At 41.3% G+C, this 23596-nt stretch overlaps 1 protein-coding gene across 1 annotated transcript in view; it reads right to left on the minus strand.

Annotated features, from left to right (window-relative positions):
* Window positions 1-23596, minus strand: part of Mroh8 (maestro heat like repeat family member 8) — a 69493-nt gene that overhangs the window by 31084 nt on the left and 14813 nt on the right. Inside the window, exons 5-13 of the mRNA XM_023714797.1 lie at window positions 20308-20387; window positions 19232-19376; window positions 18067-18162; window positions 16094-16198; window positions 11904-12039; window positions 9684-9802; window positions 7834-7986; window positions 6565-6725; window positions 765-900 (exon numbers count right to left, since the gene is read on the minus strand). Of these exons, the coding sequence (XP_023570565.1) occupies window positions 765-900; window positions 6565-6725; window positions 7834-7986; window positions 9684-9802; window positions 11904-12039; window positions 16094-16198; window positions 18067-18162; window positions 19232-19376; window positions 20308-20387 (1131 nt within the window). The remainder of the gene's footprint in view (window positions 1-764; window positions 901-6564; window positions 6726-7833; window positions 7987-9683; window positions 9803-11903; window positions 12040-16093; window positions 16199-18066; window positions 18163-19231; window positions 19377-20307; window positions 20388-23596) is intronic.

The following is a 23596-nucleotide window of genomic DNA, read 5'->3' on the forward strand; positions in this document are numbered from 1 at the left end:
TTTTTTTTTTTTTTTTTGTGGAACCGGGGATTGAACTCAGGCCCTTGCGCTTGCCAGGGAAGTGCTTATTCCACTGAGCCATCTCCCCGGCCCCTTATGACTAATCTTTTGCAGAAAAATTTGCCAACACCTAATCAAGGGGATCTATGTTTTGTGTTTTATATTTCTGTACTTGGCAGTAGTAGAGATCAAAACTAGGGTCTTGTGCTGGTATACAAGAACTCTACCACTAGTTTATCTGCAGTCCTACTTAAAAATTTCCTCCCAGGTGTGGTAGCATACACCTGTAATCTCAGCCACTTGGGAGGATGAGGAGAAATGATCAAACTTGATGCTAGCCTGGACAAATTAGCAAGACCCCATCTCAAAATGGAATTTAAAAAAGGACTAGAAATCTAGCTCAGTGGTAGAGTGCTTTCCTAGCATGTATGTGGCCCTGTGTTCAATCCCTAGCACTGCAAGCAAATAATCAAAACTTTCTTCACAGGTTTGTGTTACTTTTTAACTATGGTGATAATTTTTTTTTAAAGAAGCAAGGATATTTAAACATATTAAAGCCACTTAAGGGTTTCCTAATCTCTTCCTAAATTCCTTCATGTCAATCCCTTGATAGAGACTATGTGTATAGATTTATAAATGATTTATACATGAATCTCAGAGCAAATTTTGAGGGAGACTGAAAATAACACTTTCCAGATGGGGGAAGTCATCCTTGAAGGGGAGCACAGTGGGCTGAAGCTAGTGGGGCAGGACTTAGGGCTTACAGCAACGGCCACATAGGCCATCTTTTCCTGCTGGGGCACATTGTGGCACTTCTGGAGCTTTCTCAGTAGCCTCCACAATACCCAAGTCGTGCTGGGCAGGTCCAACTTCAGGGTTCTCCACAACATAGCTAGATTCCTGGAAATCCCAAGAAAGAAAGGTAAGGAAAATGGCTTATCCCAGGCCTGACATGACCACAGCCTTCCTAGAATCTGGAATCTGATTTATAAGAGGTTTTCTTTCCTCTTTGCTCAGTTCTTCAGGGTATCATAGAGACAAACTGATCTGATTTCTTTTTCTTTTTCTTTTTTATTCATTGAGTAAATCTTTATTGAATGCTTATTGTGTCCTATGTCCTGTTCTAGGTTCTGGGGATATATTCATGAACAAAGAAAAGAATTCTGCCCCCGTGGAGCTTATACTCTAGATTAGGATGGGATTAGCAATACGTTTATATAACTCCAAACATACCTATTTGGCAAAAATACACACACACAGTATAATTATTAATACTATAAAATCTGCTGGTGGTATGCAGTTTTACTATACATGGTACTTACTACTTGCATGATATATTCAGACCTATAAGTCACTCCACAGAGAATAAGACTGTTAGAAAAAACTTTATTGGCAATTTAAAAGATTTTAAAGGATCGCTTTGAGTGTGCTTAATTTTATCCTCCAGGAGTCTTCAAAACCTAACCACCTTACAAGTTGTGACTCCACTGTACCAACAGGAAATCTCTGCAATTTCTGGGCAAAAGAGAACCATTTTTAGGACTTGAGTATGAGAACAACATGATGAATTCATGTCTTGTCCAGCTGGTCTGGTAACAGAAAACAAGACATAACACATCCACAATTCATCTGATTTCTTTTTTTTTTTTTTTATTTTGGTAGAACTGGGGATTGAATCAGGCCCTTGCACTTGCCAGGCAAGCACTTACTGTTCTGAGCTAACTCCCAGATCCTTGATTTCTTTTGGTGGTACCAGGGATCAAACTCAGGACCTTGTACTTGCCACGCAGGTGCTTACGCCACTGAGCTATATCCTTGGCCCCTTTATCTGATTTCTTAACAGTAGATGCTAAAGATTTAATGAGCCAAGTTCCCATGGCCTGAGCTCTTCACAGACTTGTCCTAACCTAGCTTTCTAGTCCTACAACTTCCCTATCAGATACTCTGTGCATTCTCCACCCTACACTAATCATCTTGGCCAGACAAACCACAGACATTGAAAAGCCCACACCTTTGCCTAGATAATTTTCTTTAATCAGAGGATCCTTCCTCCAAAGTCTCCTCTGCCCATCAGCACCCTTCAAGGTCCAGCTCTAGAATAATCTCCTCTGTGATTTTTATCTAGCTCTTTCATGTTCCTTTAGGACCTACCACAAGGACAGATTGACAGAAGGCATTCAAAGACACATCCATTCAATCCAGTCTATAGTCCTCATATGGGATAAGATCATACTGTAATAAAGTTTTGATCCTACTTAGAAGATATTTTTATTTATTTATTTATTATTTTCTTTTTTGGTACCAGGAATTGAACTCTGGGCCTTGTGCTTGCCAGGCAGGCACTGTACCACTGAGCTATATCACTGATCCTTAGAAGAGATTTAAAAAAAAAAAACAAACTTAAATTAATGTTTCTCAAAGAGACTATGAGTTGTGTGTGGCAGTATATGCCTATAATCCTAGCACTCTGAGAGGCTGAGGCAGGAGAACAAGAAGTTTCTAACTTGTATTACTTTGTAATGTAGGAAGAGCTTTGTCTTGGTTACTCTTCTCTTGTTCCTGGGACAAATACCCAACACTCAAAATTAGGGAAGGAAAAGTTTATTTAGCTCACAGTTCAGGAAGTTTTAGTCCATACTCAGCTGGCTCCAAGGCAGAGAACCACATGGCAGAGAGCCTTCTTTCATGGAGGGGCCAGGGAGATGGCTCAGCAGAATAAGCACTTCCTTGGCAAGTGCAAGGGTCTAGTTCAATCCCTGGTTCTGCCAAAAAACAAAACAAAACAAAACAAAACAAAACAAAACAAAACAAAAACAACAACCTCTCATGGAGAAGGCAAAAAGCAGAGAGCAAAAGGGAGTGGCAGCAGCCCTGGTACCTAGCTAGCTTCTCTCCTGGCCTCACACTGTAATACAAATTACCTGCCCCTGGACAAGTGCAGCATCCACACCTACAGTAATCAATCACAAACTCCAGGAGCCGCCCCATGACTGCAGGAGGCTTTAGGGTTGTCATGTACAAAGCATGACAACCTTGTCTCAAATAAATTTTTTTAAAGAGCTGCTATACATGTGTGGTGGTGCATGCATGTAATCCTAGTACTTTCAGAGACTGAGTCAGGAGGACTGCAAGTTTGAGCCCAGCCTGGGCAACTCAGCAACTTCATGTGATCTTGTCTCAAAAATAAGAACTTAAGGAAAAAAAAAAAAAAAAAGAACTTAAGGGGTCAGGGAGATAGCTCAGTGGAATAAATGCTTGCCTGGCAAGTTCAAGGCCCTGAGTTCAATTCCTGGTAACACCAAAAATAAAACAAAATAAATAAATAAATAAGAACTTAAAAAAAAAAAGACTGGGGCTATAGTTCAGTATGAAGTGCTTGGGTTCAATCCCTAGAACCACCCCTCCAGAAACAGACTCCAAATATGATATTTCAGCTAAGGCCAACCTGGGCAATACACTAAGACATCATGAAGAAAGGAAAAGAGAAAAAGAAGAAAATTTCTCTATTACTGATTTTAAGGTAGGGAGTATTGTAGAGAAGCATGGGGGAAGAGAACACTGGGAATTATTCACGTTTTTAAGCCTGCTTTATGTATGCTGGGTATCAAACCCAGGGCCTCACGCATTCTACCACTGAGTTACACACCAGTCAAATCCACTCTTCTTTTCAAAAGCTGCCTAGGATCTTCGTGTGCTAGAGATAGTGGTTTTTGTTTTATTTTCTTGAGACAAGATCTCACTAAATTGCCCAATGTTATGGTTTGTGTTTGAATGTACTTGAACCCTCATGTGGTCACTGGCGGTAGGCTTTGTGAGGTGGCTGAATCTAGAGTTTGCAATTGATTCATGGTCCACTGGGGTGAGCACTACACCCATTCTAGGGTGGGTAGCTTGCATACCCTATGAGGGACAGAAAGAGGTTTGTCACTCTTTTGTTGCCTTTTGTTTTCTTCTGCCAGCATGAACTATTGCCTCTCTACCATGCATTACCCTGCCTGGGAACCAGTCGATTATGGTTCCCAGGCAGGGTAATGCATGGTAGAGAGGTAGAGAGGCATGGTAGGTAGAGAGGCAACAGGTTCCCTCTCCAAAATGAGCTAAATAAGCCTTTCCCCTCTTTAACTTTGGTTGTCAGGTGTTTTATCTCAGCAACAAGAAAAAAGTAACTAAGGCAACAGTGACCTTGAATTTGAAATTCTCCTGCCTCAGTTTGGGAATACAATTCTATGCCACCTTGCCTGTCTGAGGACATGTCTTTGAAAGTGTGGTTTTCCAACTATTTGTATGAAGTTAATTTTAAAAATTGATTTAATTAGAGACTATCCCAATATTGTACTATATCAGTAATTCTAATTTGAATAAAATTAAAGAAGAAGGTTCTATGACTCCTAAAGTGAAGGCCAAAAAGGTGGTATGCGATGTTGAAAAAGTTTATAACTAAGAAAATAATTAGATGGTAGACTATGAACATTCATCCTGGGAGGTCATTAAGAAATTCCTATGCTTGCTCACCCTTGGTTATTTTCTCTAAGTTCCTAAAAGTACATAAATTAGTTTGTGGGTTTTTTTTGTTTTGGTTTGGTTTTTGGTTTGTTTTTTTTTTTAGTTTGTAGGGTTTTTTTTTTTGTTTTGTTTTGTTTTTTGTTTTTGTATTTAGCACAGGGTCTGCAGGGTCTCACTACACAGATCAGACTCATAGTAACTCTCCTGTTTTCAGCCTCCCACGTGCTGGGATTACAGGCACATGCCACCACTCCCAATCTCAATTCACTGTCTCAGCACACCCCAGATGGCAGAGGCTGGGGATTCAACTCCAGTCCCTGCATCTGCCTAAGCAGGCGCTTTAATCTGTTGAGCTATCTGGCTGGCCTCGTTTGTTTGTTTTTTGAGACAAGAGTCTCATTGTGTAGTGTGTAATAGCTTTGAAGGCACTATGTATGTAGTTCAGTCTGGTTTCAAATTTGCAGTGATCCTTGTCCCTCAGTCTTCTAAGTAATGGGACTACAGGTGTGTACCATCAAGCCCGGTAATAAATTACTTTGAAAGCTATTTATTATAAAATGAGTACACCAACATTCTTTTGACTTGCTGCATATTTGTCAGTGTGCTGGAAATACATGTAAGTTGGAAAACATAAAGACTTTAAACCAATGATTCACAGATTTTTGTGTGAAAAGAATCATCTGGAAAATCTGCTAAAAATACAGAAAAGGACTCAACACTAATAGTACTGACTTCGTAGATGTGACATGGCTTTTGTTCACCATTCATCGTTTTGGACCACCTTTCCCCAGATCCTTAATAATGCTATTTGGCCCATGTAGTTTGGTAGGTGCTGACTGCAAGCCTAGTACATTGTTTGAACTAAAAGACAAGACTTCTTTGCCATTGCTATCTTTGCCAACATTAGTGCCAGCACATCCAAGAGATGCAGAGATGGACAGAACCCTCATAAAATCAAATGAAGACAGATCTTTGGACTTTATAGTACTGTAAGTCTGTGCAACTCTTATGCTGGTTTGAGGTCCATCTTTGCTAGTCCCATCTAAGAGCTCTATCTAACTAAGATGGGTGTGGTGGTGCATTCCTGTGATCCTAGCACTCTAGAAGGCTAAGGCAGGAGGATCACAATTTTAACACTAGCGTGAGACACATACTGAGACCCTGTTTAAAAAATAAATGGAGGGCTGGTGAGATGGCTCAGTGGTCTAAAGCACCTACTTAGAACAAGCTAAGCTAAGCAAAAGCACAGCGACCGCGGTTCAATCCCCAGCACCACATGCCAGTCAGCCCCGCCCCCTGGTGGGCTGAGCTGGCCACACACACACACACACACACACACACACACAAAAAAAAAAAAAAAAAATTTAAATGGAGGGGCCGGGGAGATGGCTCAGTGGAATAAGCGCTTCCCTGGTAAGCGCAAGGGCCGAGTTCAATCTCTCCCCCCACCCCCTGGTTCTGCAAAAAAATAAATAAAATAAATAAATAAATAAATAAATAAATGGAAAGGGCTGGAGATATAGCTCAATGGGAAGGCCCCGGTTTCAATCCTCAGCACTACCCAAACCAAGCAAGAATAAAAAACTACAAACCTCACAAAGCCTTTTAACTAATATATTGTAGTTAATATAGTTTTGGAAGAAGCCTTTTTAATGAGCTCCACAGCACGTTCTCTGGATGGGCGAAAGTCCTCCCTTGTTTGATTTAATATGTCACAGCTTAGAGCAGCACTACCCCAAGACATTATATAAGAACTACTCATTTAAAAGAGTGGTTTTCAGATAATGGATTGAACTCAGGCCCTTGCACTTGCCAGACAAGCACTTATTCTACTGAGGCATCTCTCCAGCCCCTTGCTGGCTCTCTTGTTTTGTTTTTTCAGACAGGGTCTTGCTAAGTAACCCAGGTTGATCCTGAACTAATTATGGAGCCCTGGCTGGCCTCAAACTCACAGTGATCCTCCTGCCTCAGCCTCTCATTAGATTTTTGAGGGCAACCTTGTTCCACAAAACTCAGGTTCTGTACCCCAATTTAATCCAAAGGATGCACAGGTTCTGTTACCTGTCATATGGTACTGGTTGACACAGAAGGTAGCTAAGCACTATGTCTGTGTACTTGGGTCTGGAGATGAACAAACTCACAGTACTTATGATTTGTTGGCGAACTCCTGGCTGATTGATTATGGGTAGCTGGGCACAGATAACTCCCATAATTTCTGGTATCTGGGGAGAAAAAAGAAATTATTAATACCATAGTCCTGGGTACATTAATGATTTCTGAAAGTTTCTTTTAAAAAAGGTGTGACTCAGCAGCTTGCTACAAACTGGATGAAGGCCCAGACAAGTGATTCCACAGTGACTAATCAAACAGGACAGATAGCTGTATTGGGGGCTTTTGAGAAAGATATTCTGTCCTTAATAGAGGGATGAAAATGAAGCCAACATCCTTCTTCTTTGTGGACCATCTATTCTGCACGTAAGAGCTAAAATCGCTAGGACTACTTTATGATCATATGAATAGGAAGAGTAGAAAGAAAAGCCACAGAGTTTTGTATAACACTGTTGAATTAATGAACCCATTTGGGAAAATATAAAAATCTATGTCCTAAATTCTTGTGCATGTATATTAATTATATAATTTTATCTATTTTAATTATATTACTAAGGACATATTTTAATATAAATATGAATTATATACAGTAGTCTTTGATTAACTCTCTCACAGCCTTTTTAGTCACTGAAAGCACCCAAATCATGCAAGTTTCCATCTCAACCTGCTCTTATAGTACCGTTCCTTTTATATCTTTTTTTTGTTTAAACATTTCTCTTTTGCAGTACTAGGGATTGAACCTAGGGTCTTCCCACTGAGCTGCTTCTCCAGCCTTTTTTCCTTATTTGGAGACAGTCTTGCTAAATCACTAAGCTTCCCAGACTACACACACAAACTTGCAATCCTCCTGTCTTAGCTTACCAGACTGCCAGGATTACAGGAGTGTGCCACCATGCTGAGCTTTTTTGCTAATTTGATAAGTTAAAAGACAAACTCAAATATTTTCAAAATTACATTTTTAAAAATTTGAATTTCCTTCCTTCCTACTTTTTTTGCATCAGTGCCTTGTGCATGCTATACAAATGTTCTACTACGGAACTGTAGCCCAGCCCTTATTTTTTATTTTTCTCAATGCTTATTGAATGGAGAAATGTTTCTGAGCACAGGGATTAAGACATTGGCCCTGTCCCCAGTTGGTAGTTGTTTTCAGCTGATCAGGAGGAGGAAGGAAGAGGTCTTGCTGGTTATTTCAAGCCTAGACAATGGCCACTAAGTCTGTACCTTCTCAATTCGGGACTCCGCATTTTTTACCAATGTTAGCAGCAATTCTCCAGCCAATTCTTGGGTGCAAGTATGTTTCAGGTGTTTTAAGCCATTCAATGTAGTCATTATAAACTGGCAGAGCTCATTTGAATTGAGAAAAACTTCGAAGACCTAAAATGATTTAGGAAAAATGAACTTCTAAGAAATACGTTATGCTAGAAAGAAATATGTTATGAACAAAAACTAGATTTTTGTTTGTTTTCAGATAAACAGAACTTTGAGTCTTGCTATGTGGCTCAGGCTGGACTTGAACTCTATGTAGCCCAGGCTGGCCTAGTAGTACTCTTCCTGTCTCAACCTCTCGAGTGCTAGAATTATAATCATGTGCCACCAGGCTGGGCAAAAATTTGATTTTAAGTTGACAATCAGAGAAGGGTACAGATGTACAAAGCTGCTTTCTTCAGTCTTGTCCTAAAGTGAAAACTAGAAGCAACCCAAATGTTTCCTATTAAAGTTGTGCAAAACTTTTCACTCTTTTAGAAGCTTTATTATGAGGTCATTAGAGTCACAGGTTGTCGGCCTAAAGGAAAGGCCCCAATAAAAGAGAGAGATATGTCTGTGGCATAACTAAATGCCTTGTGAGGATACAGCATATTAAAAGAATGTGTTACTCTGCTTCTTGCTGCATTAGGGAGTGTATAAAGTAGTTCACATGATTATAATAGGTGCAATCTATGGGGGGCTTACTATGTGACAGGCATTAAGTATTTTGCACATGACATTTCATTTAACCTTTGCAATAACTGGGCTATTCCACTTTTACAGATGAGGAAACTGAAACTGTGCTGAGAATAAATTACCTGACACCTTTCACCATACAGAAGATCTGTAGGTTTTCCTCTTTCCCTAGTCCCTTATATGCATAGTATCTAGAGGATATGTAAGTATATATTGAGTAAAGAATAAATACATAATTCAAAAGTATATGGCTCAGGTTGGGAAGATAGCTCAGCGGTCTAAGTGCCTGCCTGGCAAGTGCAAGGACCCAGGTTCAATCTCTGGTACTGCATGCTGTGCTGGCCCCAGAACCCGGGAGGCACCTTGCTGCCCTAAAACCAGGCACGGTGGCATATGCCTGTAATTCCAGTGCTGGGGAGGTTGAGACAGGAGGATCACTATGAGTCTGAATTGCATAAGGAGATCCTGTACCCCCCAAAATCCCAAGCATATGGCTCAGCCACTTTCTTACAGCTCTTTGGTGACATGGGTTTACATTTGTGAGTGGCTGGCACTCAGGGACAGCAGAGCTGGTCTGAAGAGAAAGCCATATTGTGTTATAGGCCTCCTGGAAGGTTGACCTAGGCATCAGTTGATTCGTTTTGTTTTTTTTTTTTAATTTTAGGGATGGGTCTACAGGGTGTTCAGGGTCTCACTACTAGATTGGATTTGTAGTGATCTGCCTGTTTACAGCCTCCCAAGAGCTGGGATTACAGGTGCACGCCACCACACCCAGTCTCAATTGACAAGTCAGTGTGCCCGGGGATGGGGCCCACACAATAGGCCTGAGGATTGAATCCCAGGCCCTTGGCACTGCCTAAACAGGCGCTTTAGCTGAGTTATTTGGCCTGCCCTAGGCACCAGTTTTTGTTTTGTTTTGTTTTTTTGTACTGGGGATCAAACTCAGGAGGGACCTTGCTCTTGCCAGACAGGTGTTTATGCTGCTGCACTACATCCTGGCCCCTCAAGGCACCAAATTAAGAAGAGCACAGATGTTTTGTGTTTTCCATTTTCATGAACAAACAAATAGAATTTCTAGCCCCACCCTCCGACATTTCAAGTGCTTTTACACTTTCAGCCATTCTGATTACCTGGGCAATTTTGAAAGGATTATGGTAAAACTGCTTAATATCGTGGTTCTCTAGAATTTCACAGCACTCCTTCAACCCTCTTCTCAAGTTTTGGTGGTTTGTTTTATCTTGAGTGGTATCTAAGAAGAAAGTATGAACCATTGTTACTTTCTGGCTTATTTCTTTCTTCTTAATTTTATAAGTCTGGTTGACCTCCAGGTCATAATGGATTTTAAGATTTCACATGAAAGTGCATGGGAGAGGAGGCCTGGCTCAGTCTGATGGCTGACTTGCTACTCTTGTAGAACACATAAGAAGGGCGGACAGAACAAAGAGCTTTCCTAAGGGCAGAGGTTGGGAGTGACCTGTGAATACGAACAAGACATGCTTCCTCATTTCCCCATTGGTGAGAAAATTTTAAGCAGTCTCTCTAGGAAGCTTAAATTCTGACAAAAGGGATATAATTCCATTATCAGATGTCATTAGGCAGCTAGAGCTTTGCTGGTTGTACAGCCTTCAACACTTGGTAGTGCTATAACCTGTCTGCTTTTTAGGGGAAAAATGTTTGCAGTAGAGCTGTGGCTCTCTCTTCTTCTCCTTCTTTTTCTCCTCCTCCTCCTCCTCCCTTCAGCATTCTAAAGGGAAGCTTCTACAAATACCCACTCCTTTCTTCAGCTTATTAAAAAAAGCTTGCAGAGAAGTAACTGTCTGAAAAAAGAAGAGTGCAGATGCTAATCCCAGGAGGTTAGGGCGTGGCTTAGGGTTAGAGTTAGGTTATGTTTCTTCTTCTTAATTTAAACAAAAAAAGAAAAAAATAAATAAAAAAGAATTTCAAAACAGGTTAGTAGGCGTTACAATAATACACTGCATATTGTTATCTTTGTAGTAGTTATTCAGAGTACAACAACTAGGCATATCTTGTCCAAACAATATTAGCATAAGCCTTTCTTTTTATTAAACTAAGAGAAACTAGCTGTATAACTATCTTTATTATCTTGCGTATATGTTTTTCTTTTCCCCTTTCCCCATCACAGTTTTTTTTTTTTTTTTTAACAATGTCTTTCCAATTCACAATATCTATTGTACATTTTGGACCTCATGTACCCATTCAGTTTCTTACACGAATTCATTTTAATGAAAGCAGGGGAGCAGAAGATGGCCCAAGGTGCAATCTGAAGAAGTCTCCTCTTTCGCCTTCCTCGCCCTTTGCACCCCTGAGCACTGGAAGACAGAGGCTGCAGATAGCAAGAGACTCTAACTCTCAAGCTGGCTTTGAGGAAACATTTCACATTTCACCAAAATACTGTCTCCCAAGTTTTTGAGGAATGTCAGACAGTATGGATCTTAGCCTCCAGTAACATGCCTTGCTTTCTTTCATGTTTAGTGCGTCTTGAAAGTTTTTGAGCCTTTGGCCTAGGATACTATCTTTCCAACTAGAAACTAAGTTCCCAGGGGAAGCAATCTTGTCAGTCTTTCTACTGATACAACCCTATTACAAGGGGATCTTTGTCGGTATTTGCTGAATCAATAACCAACTGTATTCCTGGCTACGTATCTTAATACACATGTCTTATACTCAGAGCTGCTCAAAGATGAGACTGCTCCTACTGAGAGGCTCAGAGCTTCCTTATGCATAGGATGAGCAAGCCCAGGAAAGGCACTTACGCGGGATGGCTAGAGTCAGTGAGCCTCACACGGGGAACAGGGCTGGGTATTTTCTAAACTCTCTTCTAGCGGGGAGTCAGATTTGTTCCTTGACCATCCCAGCTTGCTCCCTACTTTTCAAACTCCTCAAGCTCACACCCACTGAGTGACCTTACTCATTCTGCTTCCTCTGCCTGATATACTCACCTGTTGTATGGCTAAGTTGTCTTTGTTTTTGATACCTTAGAGGGGACTTTCCTGAACCCTACAACCAGAAGAGAATTTTTTTTTTTCTTTTGGTGGTAGTGCTAGGGGCTGAACCCAGGGCCTTCACAATGAACTCTAGCCCTAGCCCTTCTGTATTCTGAGATGGGGTTATCACTACACTGTTCAGGCTGAACTTGAACTTGTGATCTTCCTGTTTCCAGAGCACTGAAATTCTAGGCATGACCCACCATGCCTGGCTTGTGCACCTGTCTCTTTATGAGCTATGGTGAAAAGTCTTTCTAAAACGGAGGTGGGGGCATAAGGAGAGCCAGAGCATATGTTATGCTAGAAAACTAACTCAGGGCCTCACTGCCTTCAGCAGAGCCTTACACTTCAGCCTCAGGGTGACATGCATCAGGTAGTGTGCGCCTTCTGCAGCATCTTCAGCCACAGCTTTCAGTGGGTCCCCACATAGCAGTGCCAGCTGTGCTACCAGATGTCCAAGGCTTTGGAATTGCAGTGGAAGCTAATTTAAAAGGAAAAGGAAAAATGCTATCAGAATATAGGTGCATTTACCATCTTAAATTTGAGTTGCTGACAAGTAAGATCACTTCTACCCTGAACTCAAGAGCAGTACATCACTTTAGGCCCTTAGATCTCTGAAAGGCTAATATTTAACATGCACAGATACAGTGTATCCAACGGACAGCATTACACAGGGCAGTTGTATCCTAAGTGAATAACCTGGAAGTGAAAAGGCCTACTTCATTCCAAACTGGGTGTGGCTGTGTGTACGTGCAATCCTAGCACTCAGGAGGCTGAGGCAGGAGGATTACTATGAGTTTGAGGCCAGCCTGGGTTACACGTGAGTTCACGGCCAGCCTGAACTACATAGTGAGATCCTATCTCAGACAAAAAAAACAAAGCAAGTTCATTTTAGCATTGTTTTTAAAAACCACTCTTTGGAAATAATCATTCTATAATGGTGGAGGGAATTATGATACAGCCATTCTATGAATGCAGTCATTAGAAACCAAGTGAGGAATTTACAATTCTGGAAAATGCGCTACTCTTATAAGTAAAATAGGTGGATGTAAAGTGAGATAATAGCAGTTAATACAATTTAAAATTGCTATTTACTGATATCCTGCCTAATTATGGAAAATAATGTAAAGTAGTGGCAAGAAGGATACCATAAAAAGAAATATAACAACATGGGGATGAAAATAGGACAAATTTAAAATTAAGGCAGAAAGCAAAGTGCTGACACCTATAATTTCAACTATTTGAGAGGCTGAGACAGAGGATCCCAAATTCAAGGCCAGCCTGGGCAACACAGCAAAACACTGTCTCAGTATGAAATAAACCAAAATCTCACAAATAGACAAAACTAAGGGAGAAAAGATTAATTAAGAATTCTGTTAGCATGCAGAAGGTCACCATTTGCTTAAGGTAGGCCGCAGAGTGAGGCTCTGAACTTCTGCTAACAGAGATGCACACAATGTTCTGTACATGATTCCCATTGTCCATAAGAAGCAAAGAGCCATGTGAAAGAAGCACAGTTTTTCTTAGCCTGAGGCAGAAAGAAATTTTTTCAGTGGCTCTTCAGAGACAAGAGACAGAAATACTGTGAATGCCAGCTTTTATGGCCTTTTGAGTCAATACAGAAACATGCCAAGATTTATAATGTGTTTAATCCATTGGAACCATGATTGGCACTGGAGATAAAAGCACTAAACAAAAGAAAACATTTCTACTTAGGGAGGTGATAAATCAAAATTTATTGAACTATATATTTTAACTGAGTAGATTTCACTGTATATAAATTATAACAATGTAAAGAAAGCTCTGGATATTCCTCAGAAAATCCAAAAGACTTCACCACACAGAGTAATACAACCAGCTTCTGGATATTCATAGACTCCAGTGGTGTCTGGTTAAGAACTCCTACAGATTAGCAACTCTCTTTAGAAAAAAAATGCTAAGGAAGAGCTCCAGGGACAGAAAGACTATGAACACAGGAGGCAGTCACTTAAAACTCTTCTTTAATTGTAGTAAAATTAAAGGTTTAGGAAGAACAATGCATTGCTATTATTGGATTAGTAGGGGAAGCTAGGCATGGTGGCACATGCTGCAATCCCAGCACTTGGGAGGCTGAGGCAGGAGAGCCCTGAGTTTGGGGCCATCCTGGACTATACAGTGAGTTCAAGGCCAACCTGAACTGCATAGTGAGATCTTGTCTCAAAAGAGAAAAACATAAGTTTGCAGACCAAAATTAGAGAAAAAGGAGGGATACAAGGAATGCCAACATTTTGGCCCTAACCTTCTAAGGTCAATTAGGATTCAGGACATATGAGAACTTGTACTGTAACGTCATGTACCTCAGTAGCGTCCCAAATTTTCTGATCAAGAAGATTATGGGGCCAAAGAGGAAAGTGATCGATGACGTAGAGTATGCCTAAGGAGAGTCACATGGGGAGAAGACACTCTCTCAGGCTTTCACAGAGAGCACATTGGCCAAGCAATGGCCGTGACTCATCCACATGGCTGACACTGATAAAGGTTCTACAATCTGAGGTACAGGATCTCAGGATAAATGCTGAGGGGATTTCACTGACCTTCTCAGATCAAAAAGCTACAACTCTTGTTGCATAGGTCCTGCTTTACCTTGGTCTTAACCATCCAGTAGAAAAGTATGAAGAGGAAATATAGCAAATAAAGCCATGCTGTTATGTTGAGCTGTGGGGGACTCAGGTCAATAATTTCTGACATTGCCAGTTAAACAGAAGACCCAATGCTATTATGGGCTACTGGACTCTTTTAGAATATTTTGCTGAGTTTACACACCTATAATATTCAATAACGGAACTTAGGAAAAATGGGGTATACCGTTGAATGTCCATTTTGTATCTGTGTATTCAAAGTGGTTAGGATAGATATATAGTTGCATTCTCTTAATGAATAGAATGATTTGTTCTAATGGTGTTTGTAAATAGCATCACAAGTCCACTTCTTGTACAGCAATTAAACACTAAGAAGAATATATGCAGTGTATTATTTGTTGAAACTGTACTTCCGATTTGATTTGAAACTGTCTCATTGCTATCTATTTATCAATAAAACTTTGAAAAAAAAAGAGAAAAACATAATCTGAGGGACTGAATTTATTTCAGTGAAAGAGGTGGCAAGTTTGGATATATTTTCTTTCTTTTTTTTTTAATTTTTTTATTATTATTTGTGTGTGTGTGTGTGTGTGTGTGGCCAGCTCAGCCCACCAGGGGGCGGGGCTGGCTGGCATGTGGTGCTAGGGGAATCGAACCGCGGTCCCTGTGCTTTGCTAAGCTTGTTCTAAGTAGGTGCTTTAGACCACTGAGCCATCTCACCAGCCCCTGGATATATTTTCTTTCCTTCTTTTTCTTTCTTTCTTTTCTTTTCTTTCTTTCTTTCTTTCTTTCTTTCTTTTTTTTTTTTTTTCTTTTTTTTTTGTATTTTAGGGAAGGGTCTACAGGGTGTTCAGGATCTCACTACTAGATCAGATTAGTAGTGATCCGCCTGTTTACAGCCTCCCAAGAGCTAGAATTACAGGCTCATGCCACCACACCCAGTTTCAATTGCTATCTCAGCATGTCCCAGGGGTGGGCCCGGCAAGGCAGGCCCAGGGATCGAACCCCCAGCCCCTGCACCTGCTTGCAGGCACTTTAAACCACTGAGCTATTTGGCTGGCCCTGGATATATTTTCAATGTTAAGAAATAAGAAAGCTAGTAGAATGCTTTTAAATGTGTCTGTTAGAACACCTGTGTCAAGAACAAATTCTCTGAGTAAAATTCTGGCACCAGGATCCAGCATCTCTCGCTCACCAACTTATTTTTCACTTTCTAGCCTTATTGCTTTGCAGGGAGAAATGATGGATGGAGAACAGAACTATCAGTGGCTAGAAGATATCTATATATGTTCAGGGAAGGAGAAAGAAGGAAAAAAAATGGATGAATCCATGAAGAAAGACCTTTTTTTTTTTGGCGGAACCGGGGATTGAACTCAGACCATTGAGCTTGCCAGGGAAGCGCTTATTCCACTTAGCCATGTCCCTGGCCCCAAAAGACCTTATTTTTGAGGAATTCTTTTTAGAAGTTATGGAGAGGGTTGGGAACAACTAAGAAGGGAGACTGAGAGAAATGTGAGGATTTAAAAAGAAGTACTACAATATTGTTCTCTTTGAGATGCTGGGAAATACTTAAATTGATTTACTTAAATTTATTTGAATTGCATTTCTTCAAACCCAGCCTGCATAGAGACTAGGCCACTGTTGGCCCTTGGACATTTTCAGATTACATATTGATCCATTAAAAAAAAAAACTTAATGCATTATTATGGTCCAGCTCTATACTAAGAAATGGGAATATAAAGATTAATAAACAATACCTGTCCTCAAGATGCTCACATTTTAGGAAGCAGATATGGAAATAAGGCAGTGTTAGGATACCACATAGCATGAACAAGACCCCAGGCCCAGGCAGGGAGCAGGAAGAGAAGTGGGCAGTGGGAGGATGGCTCTGAATCCTTGTTCCTTGGGGATGCTCACCTTCAGGCAGAGATGTCTGGATAAGCACTTCAGAACTTGGGCCATGCTGGCTGTGGCCCATTCCCGCTCATGGTCTTTGACCGACTGTAAGCAGGGGGTCATGTGCTGTGAAATACAAAGGGAGGCTACATGGTTTACTTGGAAGATTTGGGATATAACATCTTTATGTATTCCATTTGGAAGAAAGCCTAGAGAGAAGATCCAGATTACTTCCATGTCTGAAAATATCTCTAAATGATAAACCAGCAGGTTGGAGATGAAAGTGGTGGGAGGACAAGGAAGACTCAAGGACCTAAGCCAGTGACAGTGAGCCTTGTAGAGCTTTCAATAGCAACAAACGGATGGCTGCAGCACGCAAGCCACAGGTTCACCACCACTTATCTAGGTGGTCAGGAAGTCGATTCCACTGAAGCTGATTTTCTACATTTACTGTAATTCTTTAATTCATTATATATTCTTCTGTATGTCTTTAACTCTTTCAAATCTACTTTGGAAAAAATGATGTGCTATTAAAGAACTTGTGGGTGGAGAAACAATATCTCCCTCAACAATCAGAGAAACACAGAAAACGTGGCATCCATGAGTGGAAGCCTCTCAGGTAGAGGGAATGGCTAGAAGCTGGCAAGCCAGAAAAATACAAAGTACAACTAGATAAAGGAGACACACACACACACACACACACACACACACACACTCTGGCTGGTGTGTTAGTGTACAAATAGCAGCCCAAAGGGTTATCCTTTTCTGGTACCTCTGCATCCTTAAGAAGTGCAAGAAGCCAGACACAGTGGTACGTGCTTGTAATCCCAGTATTCAGGGAGGTAGAGGCACACAGGTTAAAGGTTCAATCCCAGCCTGGGGGCCACTTGGTTATTTAGCAAGGCCTTGGGGCTACAAATCAGTGTGAAGGTCTTAGGTTTAATCCCCAGTACTGGGGCAGAGTTGGAGAGGCAAGAGAGCAATGTTCTGAGCTATAGAGAATGCACACCAATGAGCAATCCCCACTGATGGTATGGTATAAACTATAACAGCTACAGTTGGGGGCAGGAGGCCTTTTGTGACCTCTGAGTCCTACCTGGTAGGAAGCTGCCTATTTACTAACTCATGAGGCTGACTATTCCTTTGGTCATTAACTAAAACCTTCCCTGCTCCTCTTCTTTTTCCTTCTCTTCCCTTTTTTTCTTCTTCCCTCTTCCCTCCCTCTCCTCTTTCTTTTTGTGGTCTGGGAACTGAACCCAGAGTCTTCTCACTGAGCTATATTTTCAACCCCTTTTTAAAATTTTGAGACAGGCACTTAAATTGTACTCAAAACTTGCAGCCCTCCTGCCTTCTAAAGTGCTGGCTGGTACTACAGGTGTGCACTACCATGCCAGGCTGACTGAAACCAAACTGCTATGTGGAAGGGAATGATAATGTAAAGACTAATTATACAATCATTCGATCCATTTACTGGAGGCATTTATTCAATACTTAGAGTAATTAGTGTCTCCCAAGTGAAGACATGAGACTCTGAGAAAGCAAATTCCACACAGATTTCATTTATTTTTTGATAAAAAGTCTCATGTAACTCAGGCTGGCCTTGAACACACTATGTAGTTCAAGTTGGCCTCAAATTCATGGCGATCCACCTTTCTCAGCCTCTTAACTGCTGGGATCATAGGTGTGCGCCACCATGTCCAGGTCTATGCAGATTTTAGAACAGAGGGACTTGTAGTCAATGAGTTGTAGCTGATGGCTGATACTCTCACCTGTATTAATTGCCTCCTGCAACTTCATCCTTCCACATTTTCTTCTTCCATTCACCAATGAGTGGAATAGGAATGGTTTCCTTTCTTGCCCAATATTTTACTTTATTTTATTTTATTTTTTGGCGGAACTGGGGATTTCTCGGAACTCAGGCCCTTGCACTTGCCAGGCAAGCGCTTATTCTACTGAGCTATCCCCTCACCCGTTCCCTCCAATATTTTATTTACCTTAAAAATGGCATCAAATTTTTCTAAATGTGGGTCCTTTACCACCAAACTCTGCAGCATCTCAGAGAATGCCTGGAATGTCTGCCTGTAGAGACACTGAAAAGGGACAGATGAGCAACACCCCAGCCCATGCAGTTTTTCAGGATTGCACTTTTTTTTTTTTTTTTTTTTTTGCAGAACCAGAGATTGAACTCAGGTCCTTGTGCTTGCCAGGGAAGTGCTTATTCTACTGAGCCATCTCCCTGGCCCTCAGATTGCACTTTTGAGGCTCTTCTGTTTAAGACTTTAGTCAAAGCTGCAGAAACACCATCAAAGTACCTGTAGACAGCTCATGGCATGAGATGAACCAGGACATCTTCATTCCAAATGGACACCTAAGCATTATGGGGTGACAGTTAACTGACTCAAACTACTTCTGGGGAACTATGTAAGGGTTGTCAAGATACAGTTCTCTAAAAAAGTTGAATTGTGACTCTTTCTGATATTATGAAGTGGAAGGGAATAAGTTGTTTTTCCTAATTGCTTTAGCAGTGATAGAATAAAATGAGGGCTTCTGCACTTAGTCTTGCTCTGCCTGGAAGCTTCCTTCTTCTCCTTAAACTCTCACTTCACCAGGAAGGCTTCCCAGACCACCCTACGGAAGACCTGGTGCCTTCCAACCGCCATACATGCTTTCTTTTGCCCTTGCTTTACTTTTTTCTCTTTCCTTCTTTGTCTCTCTGTCTGTCTGTCTGTCTGTCTGTCTGTCTCTCTCTCGGTGAGCACGTGAACCCCTTCTTTTACTTTCTTCATAACCTGTAACACTAATCACCAGCAGATATATTTCTTTATCAGTGGTTTGTGTCTTTGCATATGAATGCAAGCTCCACAAATGAGCAAATGAATGTAATTCCACATTCCTACTGCCCAATATAATGCTTAGCACACAATGGTCCTTAGTGTCTGTAAAATCTATGAATGTTTCCATTCTTATTTTAGAGTCAAAGTTAAAAAAAAAAAGTAGTAAAGTGAAAATGAGAGAATATAAAATTTGAGCTTTTATCTAATTTAGCTATCTATTTTATTCACCAGACCCGATTTAAGTGGTTTGAAAAATCAAATGCTCTCAAAAGGCTAAAACCAGCTGGCTCGGGATGGGAAGTTACAGAAGCAAAGTGTGAGTTACCTCTGGGTTGGAGGACTCGCTTGCAATGGTTTCCTCCAGCTGGGTAAGACTCCTGATGGAGGGCAGACTGACTATTTTTTTGGTGAGGAGACTGAACAATTCAGTATGATCTTCAGAGCCAAACAGCAAGTGTACATCTTGGTAACTAAGAAAAGACAGTTTGGAGACAGGATTTTATTTAGCATTGATAAGTAGGGACCAAAGTAACTAACAAGGCAAGGTAATATTGGTTGCTCTATCACTCAGACGGAAGATATAAATAGCACCACTCGTTAGTTTGGATGAACCTCACAAAAGGTTAGTAGAAGAGTTTTGTCCTAAAAAGTCACTGGGGTGGGCGGGAAGTTTCCTCCAGTTCAGCTGTAGAGGGAAGTTTGTTGTAGTCTAATGTAGTTAGCCACAACTTTCCAAGATGTTATGTGCTGAATGCTGATTTGGGGAATAATGAGTTCAACCAAGTTAAAACTTTTTTTTTTCCCCAAGTTAAAACTTTTTGACACTGGATGTGGATGTGCACACCTGTAATCCCAGCACTCAGGAGACTGACGCAGGAGGATCATTTGAAAGTTTGAGGTCAGCCTGGACTACATAGTGAATTCAAGGCCAGCCTAAAATACACAGCATGACCCTATCATAAAAATCCAAAAACAAAACAACAGCCCTACCCTCCCCCCCAAAAAAAATCCCTTTTTTACTATGGGACATCTATGTACCTTTAATCAGTTTAATTACGGTGGCATAATTCTTCAAGAGCATTAAGGAGCAGGTAGTCCTTACAAAGTACTTAAGACCATGGAACTCTATGGTCATGAAGCATGAGTGGAAATGGATACTTTCTTCACTGAATGGATACTTAGGACAAATCTGAACTCCAAAGAGGTTCCAACAAGGCCTTTTAGGCCAGGATGGTAGCACATATAAAATCAAAGCTCTTGCACAAACACATGCATTTGGCTTCTTTTCATTGCCCTAACTGAATAGTTTTCAAAAGGTAAAATATGGAACATGTCTGTTGGCTTTGGCATTGACCTGAATGAGGAACAAAGATGAACATGTAAGGGGCATGTGGTTGTCACCTGAGGACAGTGATTGTGGCAAAGACCTCCTGGAGCACAGGGCTGAGCAGAGAATGCAGGGGCTCCTCTTGCACCAGTACCTGTAGTGAGAGGGAAGGAAATTTTAGGGAGCTGAAACTCACCAATTCATGAAGCCAGAGATGCTCAGACATGGATGGCCTGCAAGAACAGGAGCATATCCCTCAGGGTTGGCAGCCCAACCTCCCAAGACACTGGAGGAGACTGCAGTTTATTTTTTAGAGCCGGACCCTGGGGCCTGGCACTGTCTCTTTCTAAATGTCTAAGCTGATTCAGGTTACTGAATCTCACTGTACCTCTGTTCTTCATCTGTGAAGTGAGGAGTAACAGTACAACTTACTTTCATGGGGATGTGTGAATACTAAATGAGCTAATTCATAATATCTAGTGCTCAACAGTTGCTAGTGTGTATTCATTATTTTCTACATTAGATATTCTTTTCTTTCTAGTAAATCAATCAACCCTACTGTTATGTCTAGGACCATTCAATGTTATTTATCAGGGAAAAAGAACAACTTTCTACCTTATAAATTAGTAAGGGCATAGCAGCCTTGCTGTGTTAGAAAAATCTGCACAGTGAAAGGGTACAGTAGGGTTTTAGGCTAGGAGACTAGCTGCGTTTGAGCAAGGCTCTGCCACTCACTTAGCATGTGGCCCTAACCACATTATTCAGTCTCCCTGGGCCCTAAGTTCCTCATCTGTTTGGGGAAATGAGACACATCTCAGGGAGCTGAGTTGAGATCTACTGTAAACATTCACAGGCATGCAAATATAGTGGAAAATCTACTGCACTGTCTACCCTGCCTCTGTGGCAGCAACCTCTGCTCGTAGGAATGAGCACCTGTGATGGGTGATTGATTGTGTCAACTTGAGTAAGCAATGCCTGTTATGGTTTGTATCTAGGTGTACCCTAAAGCATCATGCAGTCATGGGGCAGGCTTCTAAGTTTTTGATTGATTCATGGCTCAATGCTGGGATTATGGGTATGAGTACTACACCTGCCCTGGGGCAGGTAGCCTATATACAATATACGGGAAGGAAAGACGCTTGCTCTCACACTGCTCTCCCCTTTTGCTCTTGCTGTTTTACCGTTTCCACTGCAATGAACTGTTGCCTGAAGTCTTCCATGGGCCACTCTGCCTTGGAACCAAATGAGTATGGACTGAAAACTCCACAAACTATGAGCTAAATAAACCTTCCCTTTCTTAATTCTGGGAGTCAGGTATTTTGTTTTGGCAATGAGAGAAAAGCAACCAAGACAATTCCCAACTAAATTGGTTCAGCATAGTTCTGGATATGGAAAACCCACCTCAGGGAGCATTATTAAATGATGTAAAAAGGAAATGAAAAAGGACTGTTCTGTTTTCTTTGGAGGCGCTTCAGTCAGTCTTGCTTTTACCTTGCACATTGTCTCCAGGCTTTCAGTGCAGACTCTAGCCTTTGGCACCAACCCTTCAGGCTGCTGGTGCAGGTACCCTTAGGGCTCCTGATACAGACTCACATGGACACTAGACTGAGCACCCAGCCTCTGACTTGGAGTCCCAGTGTGCGCCCAGACCTTTAGCACCCTTCCATACCTGACTCTGTGGGCAGCCACTGTAAGCCTATCTGGTAAATTCTTACATATTTGTATATGTTGAATTAAATCTATTTCTCTAGTAAGTACTGATTATACAGCACCTCACAGTCATATTTCTGCTGTCATTCCATTTCATTTGCCACAGTGCATCTGCCCTGGAGTAGACACTAAGGCCAATTAGATTCTCCCTAAGGAATTTGGAAATGGGACCAATTGGAAAAATAAAGTTTTCTCTAGCACGTGGGAACAGAAGTTTCCAAGGAAGGAAAACTCAAGTCTTTTTTTTTTTTTTTTTTTGGTACTGGGGAATCAAGCTCAGGACCTTGTGCTTGCCAGGCAGGTGCTTATGCCACTGAGCTATCTTCCCTGCCCTCTACTCAAGTCTTGCTGGTGGCCTCTGCTATTATTTCCTCAAGGAGCTCATTGATTTTTATGATTTTATAGCCTACAAAAGACAAAACATGGCTCTGTCTTCAGGCCTGACAGCTCTACCAAAGTTCGACTCAGCACTACCACTAACATCAGGGTCACTACTTAGCATTATACTCCCCCTCCTGAGGATACACCTTTCTAGCTTTCAATAGTTGTGAATGGTGCCTGTGAGGCTCCATTAGGACATGACTCTACCCAATCTGTCTGCCAACAGAGGCATTGTTCTCAGCTCAGCACCAGTGTCCTAGGCAAACATAGGACATTATAAAAGAGGTAAGATGGAACACAGAATCTTACAAGCACATAAAGTGCACATAAAGTCATCCAAGCCCTCACAATAGATGCATCAAGGACTTTGCCCACTGAGACACAAAACATTCAGAGAACTTTGACCACTGAGGTTTATGAAGACCTCCTCACCTAACACTCCTTGCCTTCTTTCCAATTTGATTAAAAAAAAGGGAAGGTACTTCTCTTTGCTCCCTATAGACAGTCTTTTTGCCCCTGTATGCCTACACTCTCAGGCACAATAAATTCCTCACCATGTTGCCTTTACACAAGCCTGGTGGTCTCAGCTGGTCTCTGCCTTGCATCACTCCTTACAATGCACCCTCTCAAACCTCATAAAAAAGATGATTTATGACTTTTCTCTTGTGCTTATACCCCACATTTCATCAGTTCCAGCAGTTTCTGTGATTCTGCTTCTCTGCAGCCATATACCTTGCAAGCCTTGCCTCTTAGCTGAAACCCCAGGTCTACAATCCTCTCTGACTTCAATTTATTTGACCTATTTTTTCCAGAATGATCTCTTGTTTTCTTTCAATTGAGTAGGCATCAAAAGCCTGTTTGTTTGTGGTTATGGCTAGTCACTACACAGAGCCACAAGTACCAGGTATTTTTTTGCTTGTGAAGTACATGTACAGTAGCAGCTCTTGGAGTATTTGCCCACATCACAGCAATCATATCTTCTCTCTGCAAGACACCAGCCATCTACAGACAGGGAGGCCCAGCATCATAGGATTCCCACATGATACTGTCCCAGCCATGCTCAGGTGATGCAGGTAGAGAATAGACCATCTGGGCCAAGTGAATTCTTTCTCCAACTTAGTAGCTAGTTATTAGCCAAATCATCCCTACAGATCTCTGGTTTGAGAAAAAAATGCTCATATTTCTGGAGTTTATAAGAAATATCAGAACCAGAATTTTAGAAACTTAGGGAAACTGGATGGGTCATTTCATAGATAAGAAAAACTAAAATAT

Source organism: Octodon degus, unplaced genomic scaffold (assembly GCF_000260255.1).
Source record: "Octodon degus isolate 3935 unplaced genomic scaffold, OctDeg1.0 scaffold00037, whole genome shotgun sequence".
In the NCBI taxonomy this organism is placed as follows: Eukaryota; Metazoa; Chordata; class Mammalia; order Rodentia; family Octodontidae; genus Octodon; species Octodon degus.